The sequence below is a fragment of the Amblyraja radiata genome, chromosome 1, assembly GCF_010909765.2.
Source record: "Amblyraja radiata isolate CabotCenter1 chromosome 1, sAmbRad1.1.pri, whole genome shotgun sequence".
Classification (NCBI taxonomy): Eukaryota; Metazoa; Chordata; class Chondrichthyes; order Rajiformes; family Rajidae; genus Amblyraja; species Amblyraja radiata.
In genome coordinates, this window is record NC_045956.1 from 126967041 (window position 1) to 126982401 (window position 15361).

General features: G+C 43.4%; 1 protein-coding gene across 1 annotated transcript in view; it reads right to left on the reverse strand.

The window, feature by feature from the left end:
- Positions 1-3055: 3055 nt before the first annotated feature.
- Positions 3056-15361, reverse strand: part of LOC116982761 (granzyme K-like) — a 38650-nt gene continuing 26344 nt past the window's right edge. The window contains exons 4-8 of the mRNA XM_033036220.1: positions 9402-9564; positions 8763-8925; positions 5811-6080; positions 5263-5435; positions 3056-3245 (exon numbers count right to left, since the gene is read on the reverse strand). Coding sequence (XP_032892111.1) covers positions 3056-3245; positions 5263-5435; positions 5811-6080; positions 8763-8925; positions 9402-9564 — 959 coding nt within the window. The remainder of the gene's footprint in view (positions 3246-5262; positions 5436-5810; positions 6081-8762; positions 8926-9401; positions 9565-15361) is intronic.

The following is a 15361-nucleotide window of genomic DNA, read 5'->3' on the forward strand; positions in this document are numbered from 1 at the left end:
ATCGCTGGTCGGCGCGGACTTGATGGGCTGAAGGGCCTGTTTCCTCGACCTAAACTAAACTAAAAATGCACATCCTTTTCTTTATCTCTATGCACAACTTGTACAGTAACTGTATATCCAGTTGTCTCATCGGATGCTGAGTTATTAATCCTATGGTCTATTTCAAGATGTCGGCCATTCATCCACCTGGTCACAATAATGTCAAATTCGTTAGCCACAGATATGTAAATATGACTATGCAGCTCCACGTTTTAAGAATTATAACCCTTTCAAGAACCCCTTCAAGCTTGACAAGATATTTCCTACAACATGGTGCCCAGAACTGAACATTATATTCTAAATGCAGTCTCACCAACGTCTTATACAACTGCAACTTGATCTCCCAGCTTCTTTACATAATGCTCTGACTGATGAAGGTCAAAATGCCAAAAGCCTTTTTGACCACCTTATCTACCTGCGACTCGACCTTCAAGGAATCATGCACCTGTACTCCTAGATCACTCTGCTCCACAACACTACCCAGAGGCCTACCATTTACTTGTTAGACGTCCCATCTACAGCTCTGCCCTCATCGACCTTTTTGGTCACGTCTTCAAAACAATCAATCCAATTTGTGAGACACAACTTTCCACGTACAAAACCATGCTGACTATCCCTAATCAGCGCTTGCCCATCCAAATGTAACCTATCCCTCAGAATACTCTCCAGTAACTTTCCAACTACAGATGGTAAACTCTCCAGCCTATAGTTCCCAGCATTTTCCCTGCAGCCCTTCTTGAAAAGAGGCACAACGTTTGCCACCCTCCAGTCTTCCGGCACCTCTCCTGTATTTAAGGACGACTCCTAAATTTCAATCAGGACTCCCGCAATTAACATAGACATAGAAAATAGGTGCAGGAGGAGGCCATTCGGCCCTTCGAGCCAGCAACGCCATTCATTGTGATCATGGCTTCACTGCCTGCTGTAACTGCACTCCAACTTTCAGTGACCAGTGTACAAGGACAACCTGGGTGTCCTTGTACACCGGTCACTGAAAATTGGCTTACAGGTACAGCAGGCAGCGAAGAAAGCAAATGGAATGTTGGCCTTCATAACAAGAGGATTTCAGTATAGAAGTAAAGAGGTTCTTCTGCAGTTGTATAGGGCTCTGGTGAGACCACATCTAGAGTATTGTGTACAGTTTTGGTCTCCTAATTTGAGGAAGGACATCCTTATGATTGAGGCAGTGCAGTGTAGGTCCACGAGATTTATTTCCTCTCTAGTTTCCCGCAATGTCCTCGGATATATCTGATCAGGCCCTGGAGATTTGTCTACCTTCATACATGACAGTGCCTTCAGTCTTCTTCGACGGAAACACTGACTGCACTCAAGACACTTCCATTGACTGACACAAGTTCCTCCGTCCTACTCTCCTTCTCCTCGGTGAATACAGAGAAGAAATACTCATTGAGGACCTTGACGATCTCCTGTGGCTCCACACAGAGGTGACCGCTTTGATTCCTGAGAGGTCGCACTTTCTCTCTAGTTACCCTTTTCCCCCTTATCTATTTAAAAAATCTTTTGCGATTGTCCGTAATGCTACCCACCAGCTATCTCCTGGCCCTTTTTACCCTTCTGATCTCCTTTTTAAATTTACTCCTAAAGGGCCTGTCCCACAAGTGTGCTATTGAGGTGTACGGCATCGCGGGGCCGGTCCCAATTTGAACCGCGGAGGCGTATGGAATTGTGCGGGGCTGGTCCCGACATCATACTCACCAATCAGCTGGGCAGGAGGCGGGCCGACTGAATTTGGACATTGCACGGCGTCGGGCAGTGACGTCATCACGCAACGGCACGCCGGGCGGAGACGTCATCGCGCAACGCCACGCGCTAGGCATATGGCGTCAATACACTGCATACGACGTCGGGCAGCTGCGTACGCCCATCGAGGCGCTGCGTACGGCCCCAATGCGGCTGCAGGCCAACAGGCCATTGTCGCGCGGGATTTTCGGATAGTGCAAGATGTCGGGACCAGCCCCGCACAACCCCATACTCCTCCGCCGATCAAAGTGGGACCAGCCCCGCGAGGTCATACGCCTCAAGCGACCACGTTTAGTCGCACTAGACGCATGCTATCGCATGCTGGTGGGACAGGCCCTTTTGTCCCCAAAACTCCTCCAGGGCTGCACTTGATCCCAGCTGCCTACACCTGCCCCATGCATCCTTCTTGTTTTTGACCAACGCCTCAATTTCCCTCATCAGCCAAGCTTCCTTATGTTTGCCTGCTTTGTCCTTCAGTCTAATGGGGATAACGTACATATCCTGAGCATTCGTCAGCACACTTAAAAACATCCCACTTGGCCGATGTTCCTTTCCCCTCAAATAACCATCACCAGTCAACTTGAGCAAAACCTTTTCTCAAACCCTCAAAGTTGGCCTTACCTCAGTTGGCTCAAAAACCTCTCCTGAACACTTTTGAGGAATTGAACCCCATTTAAACCTTCACACTGTGATTTCCCCAGTCTATATTGGGAAAGTAAAATCACCTACTACAATAACCTTATTTGACCTGCAGCTGTCTGCAATCCCCTGGCATATTTGTTTTCTAATTCCCGTTGACTATTCGGGGGTCTGTAGTACACCCCCAACAGAGTGATCATCCCATTCTTATTTCTCAGCTCCATCCATACAGCCTCACTAGACGAACCGTCCGTAATGTGACATCTGATCACTGCCATGACATCCTCCTTAATCAACAATGCAATCCTCCCCCTTCCACATTGAGCTGCCAGTCCTGCCCCTCCCTTAACCAGGTTTCAGTCATGGCTACAATGTCCCAGTCGCTCATACCAATCCATGCCCTAAGCTCATCTGCCTTACCCATCAGGCCCCTTGCATTAAAATACATGCAGTTTGAACAAACCTTCCTTCCTCACGTCCCTTTTGTACAGGTCACCCTGGAACCTGGCACCTGGGAGGCAACACACACCATCCTGGAGTCACGCCTGCTGCCGCAGAATCTCCTGCCTCGCACTTCTGACTATTGATTCCCCCACCATTACGGCTCTGTCGAGCATCACTCTTCCCAGTTGAGCCTCAGCACCAGGTTTGGAGTCACAGCCTTGGCTGCCACTCCAACAGCTCCCAAGAGGGTGAACCTGTTTTCAATTGATACAGCCACCGGTGGCTCCTGCATTCCATGATTACTTCTCTTCCTCATTGTCTCCCACCTGTGCTCTACTTGTATCCTCGGTGTGTCAACCTCACTGTAGAAAGAATAGAATAGAATAGAAATAATTTAATTGCCACACAACCAAGGTCGGTGGTATTTGGGTTGCCAGCAGCGGTACAATAATAAAGAACACAACCACAATAAAAATTTTACACAAACATCCACCACAGCATTCATCACTGTGGTGGAAGGCACAGAGCTTGGCCAGTCCTCCTCCATTTTCCCCCGTGGTCGGGACCACCACCCTCCACAGCCGTTGCTGCGGGCGTCCAGATGGTAAGGGACAAAGTCAAAGTCAAGGTGAGTCCAGGATCGGCTCTTCCCAACCAGAGACCGCGGCTTCAGGCTGGTGTAGGCCGCAGGCCGGCAGTCAAAGTTTTAAAGTACCTGCCGTGCCGCAGCCGGAAGCACCGCAGTCTGCAGGGCCGGCGGTCGAAGCTCCCCTCCTGGGGTGATGTTAAGTCCATACCGCGCCCGCGGTAGAAGACGGCCGCGGGCCGGCGGTGGAAGCTTCTTCCCCCGGGTCCCCAACGTGAGATCCCGGGCTGTGGACGCCGCACCAGCTGGAGTTTTGCAGACCGCGGCTTCAGGCTGCCGGCTGCCGCGGGCCAGCGTAACGGAGCGCTCCCCTCCAGCGAGGTCTCACCCGCTCCGCGCCGAGAGTCCACGCTGCCACCGCCGCTGAAGCTCCGGGCGCGTCTCCGGGAAAGTCGGCGCCTGTAGGTTTTGTCCAGGAAACTCTCGGTTCCCCGGATGGTCCTGAGGTCATCCAGCTTCTGCTCCAGTCACCTAACACGGTCCTTCAGGAGCTGCACCTGGACACAATTTCCGCAGAAGTAGTTGTCAGAGGCACCAGCAGTGTCCCTGACTTCCCACATCCAGCAAGGGAGACACTGTAACAACTTGTCTGCCACTACTTCAGTGGATTCAAGTGTAGCCTCCTTGCCTCAGCCTCCTCGCCGAAAAATCTTGAGCCAAAGACTCACACTTAACACAGCAAGGAACTTCCCCTCAACAGGCCGCTCCCCTGGACCTGAACTTAATTTTATCTAATCAAATCAACCGACTGTACTTTGTGCCTTTTACCACAGTGAAGAATGCTGTGGTGGATGTTTGTGTTACATTTTATTGTGTATTGTGTGTTCTTTTTTATTGTACCGCTGCTGGCAAATTCATTTAACTGCACTTTATTGTGTATGTGATGAATAGATCTGATTGATTGATTGATTGATTGATTGATTGATTGGTTGATTGGTTGATTGGTTGATTGGTTGATTGATTGATTGATTGATTGATTGATTGAGTGATTGATTGCCACACAACTAATTAGGATGTCTCAACCAATCCACTCATTCGCAGGTCTGGTTGCAGCTTCTCTGCAACGTTCAAAGAAATTACCCCGGGCTGACTCTTGGCGCTCTTTTTAAAGCTTCCAAAGCATACTCACCTCGGAGAAAGGCTTTCTTCAGCCAATCCACTCACTCGCCCGTCTGGTTGCTGCTCCTCAGCGACCTACAAGGTAATTCTAATATACTCCATGTATTAACTCCTTGTCTCCTCCCATCTGATTCCCCAGTCATATTGTCATCCAACGTTCATTTATTTCTCATTCTCTTCCCTTTAGTGTGTGCAATCCACAACTGGGATTGGAATTGGGCATTGTAAAGTTTCCTAGGTGAACATAGGCAGACCTGGAATGAGGGGGAGGGGGGAGAACAAAGGAGGACCTGGCGTGGGACACTTTGTAACTTTGGCAGCGCCCTTTATGTGGCAACTATTTGCATACCTCTGGTATACAAGTAAAACATTTCACTGTGGCTTGTAACATGTGACAATAAACTATAAATTCATTCATTCAATTTGTTTTCACAACCCATAAATCTTACTTCAGCGAACAGGGGATTTCACAATTCTAGTTTTTATTGCATTTTGTGGTAAAATGTTACACAATGTACTCAGATATAGATGGAAGCATGCTGGTTATCTAAGCCAATTGATTGAGCATCATAGTTAGTAAAGCAAAGTGAATTAGCGCGCTGATTACTCAATACAGCTTTTCATTGGTCATATTGTAAGCCTGCATGGCAATGGTTTTCCAAATCCAACGAAGGTATTTAGAAACAAAAGTGTAAACTCCAGGGATTTTGGGATCTGCACATCCTGTGCCAAAGGACACAATCCCGACGTATTTTCCATTGCAAAGCAAAGGACCACCTGAATCACCCTGGAAGAGAAAACAATAAAGATGACAATTCAGTAGAGTCAGATAAAATAACATTTCACCAACTTTCAGTCTGAAAACATATCACGATGCTATATTTATTATGCGTGCCCAGCTGGTTTGAGGAGATGGTGATTTTACAACTTGGAGCATATGTGCCTAATCAAATTCACAAAGAATCTTTAAGTGGAACAGTTCAGCTATAAAAAAAAAAACATTTACAAAAACAAGCTACAATTATGTCAGGCTAAGGCCAGTGTGAGGATGGATGGAATGTTTCAATCTATGGAAGGCACCACTGAACCATTTGGGCTTTTGCACACACTCTGATAGCTTTATGGTCATTTTACTGATAACAATGCTACACAGCACACTCACCACACAAGAACCTCCTCTGCCTGCACTGTCACCAGCACAGATCATGTTCTGGGTCACTTCAGGTTTGTGATTGTGATAGTCCTCGCTGTTGCATGTTTTACGATCTATTACTTCTATTGTCACCTCTTGAAGTGTGTCAGATGGAAATCCATTACTTGTTTTTCCCCATCCTGCCACGAAGCAGGAAGTTCCAGGCTTCGGATCATCGACCATTCCTCCAGGTAGTTTGAGCACATTCACATCATTGTTGATCATTGCATTATTCTCCAGCTGTGATACAATAATAATTTATTCTTATTCTTCAAAGAATGAAGAATATCTTAAACTATTGCTCTATTCAAAAGAGGTTTATTAGTTTCCCTATTTAAGTACTTCATTTGCTGAGGTTCTGTCCTTTGCAGAATGAAATGTTTCTTTTACTTTTTCAGATGATCAAAGAGTCAAGAAAAATTGACCATAAAATGTAATGTCAATTACCCTTCATGTGATACATGAAAATATTGTTGCGGCTGATGTTCATAAAGCCCTACGCTACTGTCGTGGATGATCGATTGATCGATTGATGGAGTGATTGATTGATCGAGTGAGTGAGTGAGTGAAAGATTGAGCATGGAAATGCTCTTCAGCTCACTAAGTCCACATCGATCACCCACTCACGCTAGTTTAACTCACTTACGCAGCCACTCCCTACACACTCGGGGCAATTTACAGAGGCCAATTAACCTACAAATGCACACATCTTTGGGAAATGGGGGAAAACGAAGTAATGGGTTGGCGACAAGGTGGCGTAATGGTAGAGCTGCTGCCCTACAGCGCCAGAGCCCCGGGTACGATCGTGACTATGGGTGCTTGTCTGTACGGAATTTTTACATTCTCCCCGTGACCTGCATGGGTTTTCCGGGATCGGGATCTTCGACTTCCTCCCGCACTCTAAAGACGCACAGATTTGTAGGTTAATTGGCTTGGTGTAAATGTAAAATTGTCCCTATTATGTGTAGTGTAGTGTTAATGTGCGGGAATTGCTGGTCGGTGCAGACAGTGGGCCCGAAGGGCCTGTTTCTACACTGTAGCTCGAAACTAAACGAAACTAAATTAAAATATCAACTAAACTATCTGGATGAAACCCACATGGTCCCAAGGAAAACCTGCAAACTCCACAAAGACAGCACCTGAGGTCAGAATGTGAACCAGGCCTCTGGCGATGTGAACAGCAGCTCTCCCAACTGCACTATTGTGCCATCCCTTCAAGGTTCTTCACTATCTAAATCTTTCTTTGTTAACAAGTAAACTCTAATTAGTCAAACTTAGCTATGGCTGTTTTACTCTAAAAATATCATATCAGACTGAAAATGAACAAAGTAATTGATGGAAATATAAAGTTGGGAATCCAAATCTTTCAGCACTTTTTGGATGCTTATTTAACGATGATTAAGAAATAATATGGATTGAATGTCATTAATGTGGAACATATTACAGATAGAATGGTAAAGCAGTCAACAATTAATTTAGTTGCACTGTTGTCATGTCATTTATTTTCTATGACAGGCCGTGGAGTCAAATCAATGGATATTTTTAAGGCAGAGATAGATAGATTCTTGATTAGTGCGGGTGTCGGGAGTCATGGAGAGAAGGAAGGAGAATGGGGTTAGGAGGGAGAGATAGATCAGCCATGATTGAATGGTGGAGTAAATTTAACGGGCCGAATGGCCTAATTTTGCACCTATCAGTTATGACCTTATGGCCAGATGATCTTAAATATACTTATAATCTTGCTATGTGTCGCTTTGCTTTTCTTTAGGTTGTTTCCTCAAATAGCATTTTGTTTGCCACCATTTTGTTTGCCGCCATTTTGTTTGCATTTTGAGCTGCTGAGTTACTGATATTATGGGTCTTGTTTTAAATTAATTCACCTGGGAAAAAAAAGTTATTTTCCATCAAATGAATTTGATTCAAACAAACATGGCTGGCTGTTTTGTATAATTTTTCTTTCCAATGCCTTCAGTGAACTGTACAATAAGGCAGAGTAAAACATGTGAGTGATACAATATGTTCCTTTCTTCTCGGGGTGGCTTGCTCATATTCCTGCTGGGATGCTGCTGAGGCTGAACGCAGATTGATTGTTGGCAAAAAATTGAATATTCTAGAGATTAATATTACAAAGTTGATCCAAGCTCTATGGAACACTCCTGCAGCTGGAAACTGGAGGTGTTTTCTTGCAATAGAGATAAGAATAAGGATATGCAATTCAGAACATTTCTTGATCTCAATTGAAGATCAGGATATGTTGATGCAGAAATTTTCTTGAGGAACTTCTATCCGACCAATACTTTAATTTTAAATGTTAAATTTCCTTGACTATAAAAGGAACATTTCCTCATCAGTTCAGTGCACCATTAGACCAAGAAGGCTCCACACTCACACAGAGACATCTGAGCTCATCTGCGATTAATACGTTTATTTTACACAGAAAGTGGTGGGTGCCTGAAACACAGTGCAAGGGGTGGTGGTGGATGCAGGTATGATAGTAGTGTTTTTAGACAGACTCATGGATATGCAGGGACTGGAGGGATATGGAGCATGTGCAGTTTAAATGGTTTAGTTTAAGTAGGTACCATGTCCGGCACCAAACGGCCTGTTCCTGTGCAATGCTGTTCTATGTGCTACATCCTACAGCTGGTCAGGTTATGGTAGATTAAAAGAAGTGGGAAAAAACCATCAAATGAACATTCTAATGATCCTTGCTGAAAAACTTTCTGACATGCCTAAATGAGGAGGACAAGGTTAAGTCTGGTTTCCCCTGGGCCAAACGGCATCCTAGATATCATCGTAATGTAATCTGAAAAATCATTCCACCAAGACATCGAAGACATTTTCTTTTGTGAAATTAAACATTGCTAATGAACAAATTAAGGGTTCAGAGCACTGTATACAGATGAGAAAGAAAATTCATACTTCCAGCAGCATGATGTCATTTTCCCCCGTAATATTACTGAATTCTGGATGTGGAATCTGTCTCTTGATATGAAATATTTGTTTACTCGACTCGTATCGCGAAAGAGAATGTGCACCAAGAACCACTCGAAGCTTCCATTTTCCACCAATGGTGCCTACTTCGCTGCCAAGCAAAAATAAACATATTACACTTTTTTTTTTAAAAGGCAATTTTGAGAAATTCATCAGGAAGCCAACAATTAAATATTGAAATTTGTGGAAATATAAGAAATATATATATATATATATATATACACCACACCATATTCAGTAGTTAACAAATGTGCAACTTCCAAGGGGTGATCCGTACCCAATGATAAGCCAAGAATTTGCTCTTAATTAAAAGTTATTAATGTACCCATCAAAACAAATTGCTTGTAAGTAATACCCTTAAAGTACTGAAATCATGGATCTGAAATAGGTATTGCATAAGTGACCATTCAAATTGAGTCTTTCTAACACAAAAAATGCATTAACCTGGTGATCTACATATTAATGAAGACATGACCAAACAGTGGAACGTGATAATTCCACACAGGCTAGGATTAGGAACTGATCACAAATTAAAGTAAATTTTCATTCATACGCAGTAGAGCTTACGTTTCACAGTGAGCTGCAGTTAGAACCCATTTACAGTTGATCAAAACCCCTCCACAATCATGTACATATTGCTTTTTCAACTTATAAAACCTTTGGAGGGATGCCATATAGGGTCTTGAATGAGGTACAGCATCATGACCACCAATAATTTCATCTCCATGATCTGGAACAAATAAAAGATATTGAACATTGTTTTTTCATATGCAGGCTCTGAAGATAACTGACAAGGCCAGCATTTATTGTCCACCCCTAACAAGATTATGGATAAAATGATCGATGAATTATTCTGAATAGATCTTTACAAGATTAATTGAACGATATGTTATGTAACCAATAATATAAGTAGAATTTTCCAAAAGAGTTGAAGCGAGATTTCATTACAATGTCCACTGATGATTAAGAAAGGTGGAGTTGAATTCCCCTTCATCATGCAATGACATAGTCTGTACTCGTACTCATCAAGAATTTTATAGCACACAGCTTTGGACTGACAAGTGGCAAATTGCATTTCACCACACGAGCGTTTGGCAATGACCAAGTCTGTGAAGACGGAACGTTACGGTTTCTCTTTGAAATTCAGTGGCAGAACCAGAAACCAAATTGTAAATATTATGGTTATAAGGGTAAGACTCAGAGGCTGAACGTTAGACTAATGGTCCAACTGTACTTTATTGTCACATGTACATAGGTGCAATGAAATTTCTTTGTTGCACAGTTCAGTAAATATCTTACTCTACAAAAGCTCAATCAAACTTAATAGACAATAGACAATAGACAATAGGTGCAGGAGTAGGCCATTTGGCCCTTCGAGCCAGCACCACCATTCAATGTGATCATGACTAATCATTCCCAATCAGTACCCCGTTCCTGTCTTCTCCCCATATCCCCTGACTCCGCCATCTTTAAGAGCTCTATCTTGCTCTTTCTTGAAAGTATCCAGAGAACCGGCCTCTGTGAGAAAAAGTGTTTTCTCGTCTCCGTTCTAATGGCTTACCCCCTTATTCTTAAACTATGGCCTCTGTTTCTGGACATCGGAACATGTTTCCTGCCTCTGGCGTGTCCAAACCTTTTATAATCTTATATGTTACAATAAGATCCCCTCTTAACCTTCTAAATTCCAGAGTATGCAAGCCCAGCCGCTCCATTCTCTCAGGATATGACAGTCCCGCCATCCCGAGAAATAATCTTGTAAACCTATGCTGCACTCCCTCAATAGTAAGAATGTCCTTCCTCAAATTAGGTGACCAAAACTGCACACAATACTCCAGTTGTGGTCTCACTAGGGCCCTGTACAGCTGCAGAAGGACCTCTTTGCTACTATACTCAACTCCTCTTGTTATAAAGGCCAACATGCCATTCGCTCTCTTCACTGCCTGCTGTACCTGCATGCTTTCATTGACTGTTGAACAAGGAGCCCCAGATCCCGTTGTACTTCCTCTTTTCCCAACTTGACTCAATTTAGATAATAATCTGCCTTCCTGTTTTTGCTACCAAAGTGAATAATCTCACATTTATCCACTCACCCAACTTGTCCAAGTCACCCTGCATTCTCATAGTATCCTCCTCACAGTTCACAATCTCCCAGTTCGTTTCTGCCATTTACAAGTCGGGAACGGGTTATCAGGCTCTCAACTTGCTTGGAGCACAAATGTTCCAACAACAGTCAAAGATCATGGCACCTTCCAGGAAAAGAACAGACTTGATTCATAGGCGATCCAACCCCCCAGACATACACTCCCTCCACCAGTGACTCATTGTGCCTGCAGATTGTAACTTTTGCAAAATCCGTTTATTTCCAACAGCAGATCTTAAAGTTCTGACCTCCTACCAGCAAATAGGATGAATGCAGCAAGAGCAGTATTACATGTTCATTCCAAATCACACACCATCCTGGATTTGCAAATATGTTGCCATGCTTACTTCTTCACAAGGTCTAAATCCACATATTTCTGCACTGTAGAAATAACTTCAACAAACGTTTTCAGCACCTCAAACAAGTGTCTCACTACCATCTTCTCAAATGCTGTTAGAAATGAGCAATACCTGTTCCTTTATAACCATATAACCATATAACAATTACAGCACGGAAACAGGCCATCTCGCCCCTTCTAGTCCGTGCCGAACACATAATCTCCCCTAGTCCCATATACCTGCGCTCAGACCATAACCCTCCATTCCTTTCCCATCCATATAACTATCCAATTTATTTTTAAATGATAAAAACGAACCTGCCTCCACCACCTTCACTGGAAGCTCATTCCACACAGCTACCACTCTCTGAGTAAAGAAGTTCCCCCTCATGTTACCCCTAAACGTCAGTCCCTTAATTCTCAAATCATGTCCCCTTGTTTGAATCTTCCCTATCAGCACTCCTAAACTGCAACTTGGACCACATAGGAAGCAAGTGCAGCAGAAACATGGGAACATCACCACTTACAAGTAACACCTTTACTGAAATAAATTAAAACATGAATACAATGTTAAATATTTCTTATTTTGTTACTTACAGGCTGGACTTAGAAAGATGACAATTAGCAAAACATACAGATTGTACAGTAGTTTCATCTTTCTTCTTATGCAATCACACACTAAATGATGCCAAGCGTTCTTGCGTAATTTATAATAAACTCAGTGGGGAGTGGTTAATTTATGTTAGATGCATCCTGGTGATAGGTTGGATTTGTGAATGTTCTAATCTGTATTCACTGTAAATCAAAGATCTTATAGCGGAGCAAGATAGACCACTCCTCAGAAATCCAATGGACTGACGTGTAGTACGTGACGGAACGTCACGGCCGCCATTTCTTAATGCGAAACACGACTTCCGGTATGCCACCCGCTGAAATCCAAAGCAAAGATTATAGAGCTCCTCTAATAATTATAGAGGGAACAGCCCCCTCCTTTGCGTAGTTTCCCTTTCATTGAATTGTGCAGTTTCCTTTGTATTGCTTTAACACACACTGCACAAAATTAAATTTAACGTATATATATTTTATATATTTATATGAATGTGTGTCTGTGTGTGAGAGGCAAGTTAGAGATAATAAAATTTATTCTCATGGATCAGAAGCAACTTTGATTTAAATAATCACTATTAATTTATTTGTCTTGTAAGATGATATACATAAACCATAAAGGCAATTATATATATAATTATATAGTAATAATAAATATATGCATATATATATTTATACACACATATATATACACATACATATATACACAATACAATACAATACAATACAATTTATTGTCATTTGAGCCTCAGTGAGGCTCAAACGAAATTCCGTTTCCACAGCCATACAAACAAAGACAATTCCTAGTCATACACACAATTTAGTTCACACAAACATCCATCACAGTGAACCTACTGTGATGGAAGGCAAAGTATTTTCTCTCCCCTGTTCTCCATGTCTCTCCCGATGTCCAAGCCCCAGGCGGGCGATGATAAATCCCACGGCCATTTTAGGCCGTGCCGGGCGATTTACGGCCCCGCTCCCGGTCTAGAAGTCTCGAAGTTGGATCCCCCGGCGGGCGCTGGAATGTCCCACGGCCATGAAGCCGTGCCGGGCGATGTGCGGCCCCGCTCCAGGTCGTTCCAACCCCGCGACACGGGCTGGAGAAGTCGCGTTGCGGGAGCTCCGGGAAGCGGCCTCTCTCTCCCCCCGGACCCGCGAGCTCCCGATGTCCCGACAGTCCACCGGACCTGCGGCTGCGTTGCTGGAGCCTCCGAGCCCCAGGAGTCGAGTCGCAGCAGCGAGTCACCACCGCTCCCCACGCACCGAGGCCGGCCAGCCCCACGATGGTGAGTAGTCCGCAGATCTGCAGTCTCCTGAGCCCCTGGGTCGTTCAGGTTGGAGGCCGCTCCACGGTGCTAGGCCCCAACGACAACGGAGACCCGACAGGGAAAAGGTCGGGTCTCCCGGACAGGGAAGAGATTTTAAACAGTTTCCCCCGCCCCCCACATATACACATTTAAAACCAATATTAAAAAACACCAACACTACATTTAACTAGACAAAAAAAAAAAAAAAAAAAGACAGACAGGCTGTAGGGGCCGCTGCAACGGGTGAGTCGCGCCGCCACATGCATATATACACACATACATACATACACACGTATACACATACATATGCACACATACAAATGCACACATACATATGGATACATTTATATGCATACATATATACACACATATATAAACATATATACATACATATACACACACACATACATGCATATATACACATACATGCATATATACACATACATATATATTTATACATATGATCATTTTCCAACGATCAATAGATTTACGATCAGTTCCTGTGGATTGGAGGATAGCTAATGCTATCCCACTTTTCAAGAAAGGAGTGTGAGAGAAAACGGGGAATTACCGACCAGTTAGTCCGACTTTGGTGGTGTGAAAGATGCTGGAGTCAATTATTAAAGATGTAATAATGGGGCATTTGGATAGCAGTAAAAGGATTAGTCCAAGTCAACATGGATTTATGAAAGGGAAATCATGTTTGACTAATCTTCTGGATTTTTTTGCCGCAAGGCTTGGTGTTGGGGCCGCAACTGTTTACCATATATATTAATGATTTGGGAAAGGGAATTAGGAGCAAAACTAATGCATACATACCTACATATTTAAATTCATCTGATAAGTTGGTCAAATAACATGGGCACCTTCTTGCTTTTTTTGAGACATGGATTTTTTTAATGTGAATGTCTCATAGCAACACATTTGTGGGTCAGCAGTATTTTGTACCAACCCCCACAATTTCAAATAATTCTAAATTGAACTTCTTAAACAAGGAAAACAATTTTTATTTACATCATTTTGTGCGCGACATATACAGGGTTGCACTGTTTAGCATATCAGCTAATCAATAAAAGTGATGTCAAATTCAACACATTTCAAACAAAGGACAACATTTCCAACTTATACACAATCGCTAGACTCACACGGGAGGGCTGGTCACCCAATGCAATATTCCACCTCTCCAACAATTCCTACATTGCTGGCCAGTTGGGGGAGGAGGGGCTTTCTGTTGCGTTAATGTGGGTGTTGTGGGCCGAAGGGACTGGTTTCCAGAGGGCTAGTATGGACATTGTGGGCCAAATGGATTCTTGGGCTGGCAGCTCAATCACTAAGTCCAGGTAACTCAGTCACTGAAGCCTGGCAGTACAGTCACTCAGACCTGGCAGGCTGGAAGCTGAGAAACTGCCAGAAATTCTGCCCAAAACAGGTGACAGACTCTGTGAGAGAGAAGGTTGAGAGGGTGGACTGAATGGATTATTGGGCTGGCAGTTCAGTCACTTACGGCTGGTGGGCTGGCAGTTCAGTCACTTACAGCTGGTGGGCTGGCAGTTCACTTACTCACGGCTCGTGGGTTGGCAGTTCAGTCACTGACAGCTGGAGGGCTGGCAGTGCAGTCACTGACGGCTGGAACCGATATTGCGCCAACACACTCAATTTTAAATATTTCATAATAGAGATCCATTAACATGGTTAACATTTTATTTCAGACATGCATGATAAGATTTACACAATTCACATTATTCTGTGCGCGAGTTATACAGGATTGCAGTGTTCAGCATATCAGCTAACCAGTGAAAGTGATGTACAATTTAACGTATGTAACACAATGATAGCCCCACCCCTGCTTCACCAAAGAGAAAAATGTCCAACGTAGATACAATAATAAATATATCGCCATTTGCATTAGTTTTGTGCAGTTAACAAATCACAATTTCACACAATGTACATAAGACGGCAGTTATTTGACAAATACTCTGCAGTTCGGTGCAGGAGATCTTGGCAACGAGTATTCTGGACCCACTGTTGACCTGAAATTACAGGAGATATCATTTAGGATTAACTAATAAGAAAAAAAATGATCATAAATACATGCCTGAACAATGGATGATATATCACTTAAATGCAATTGTTT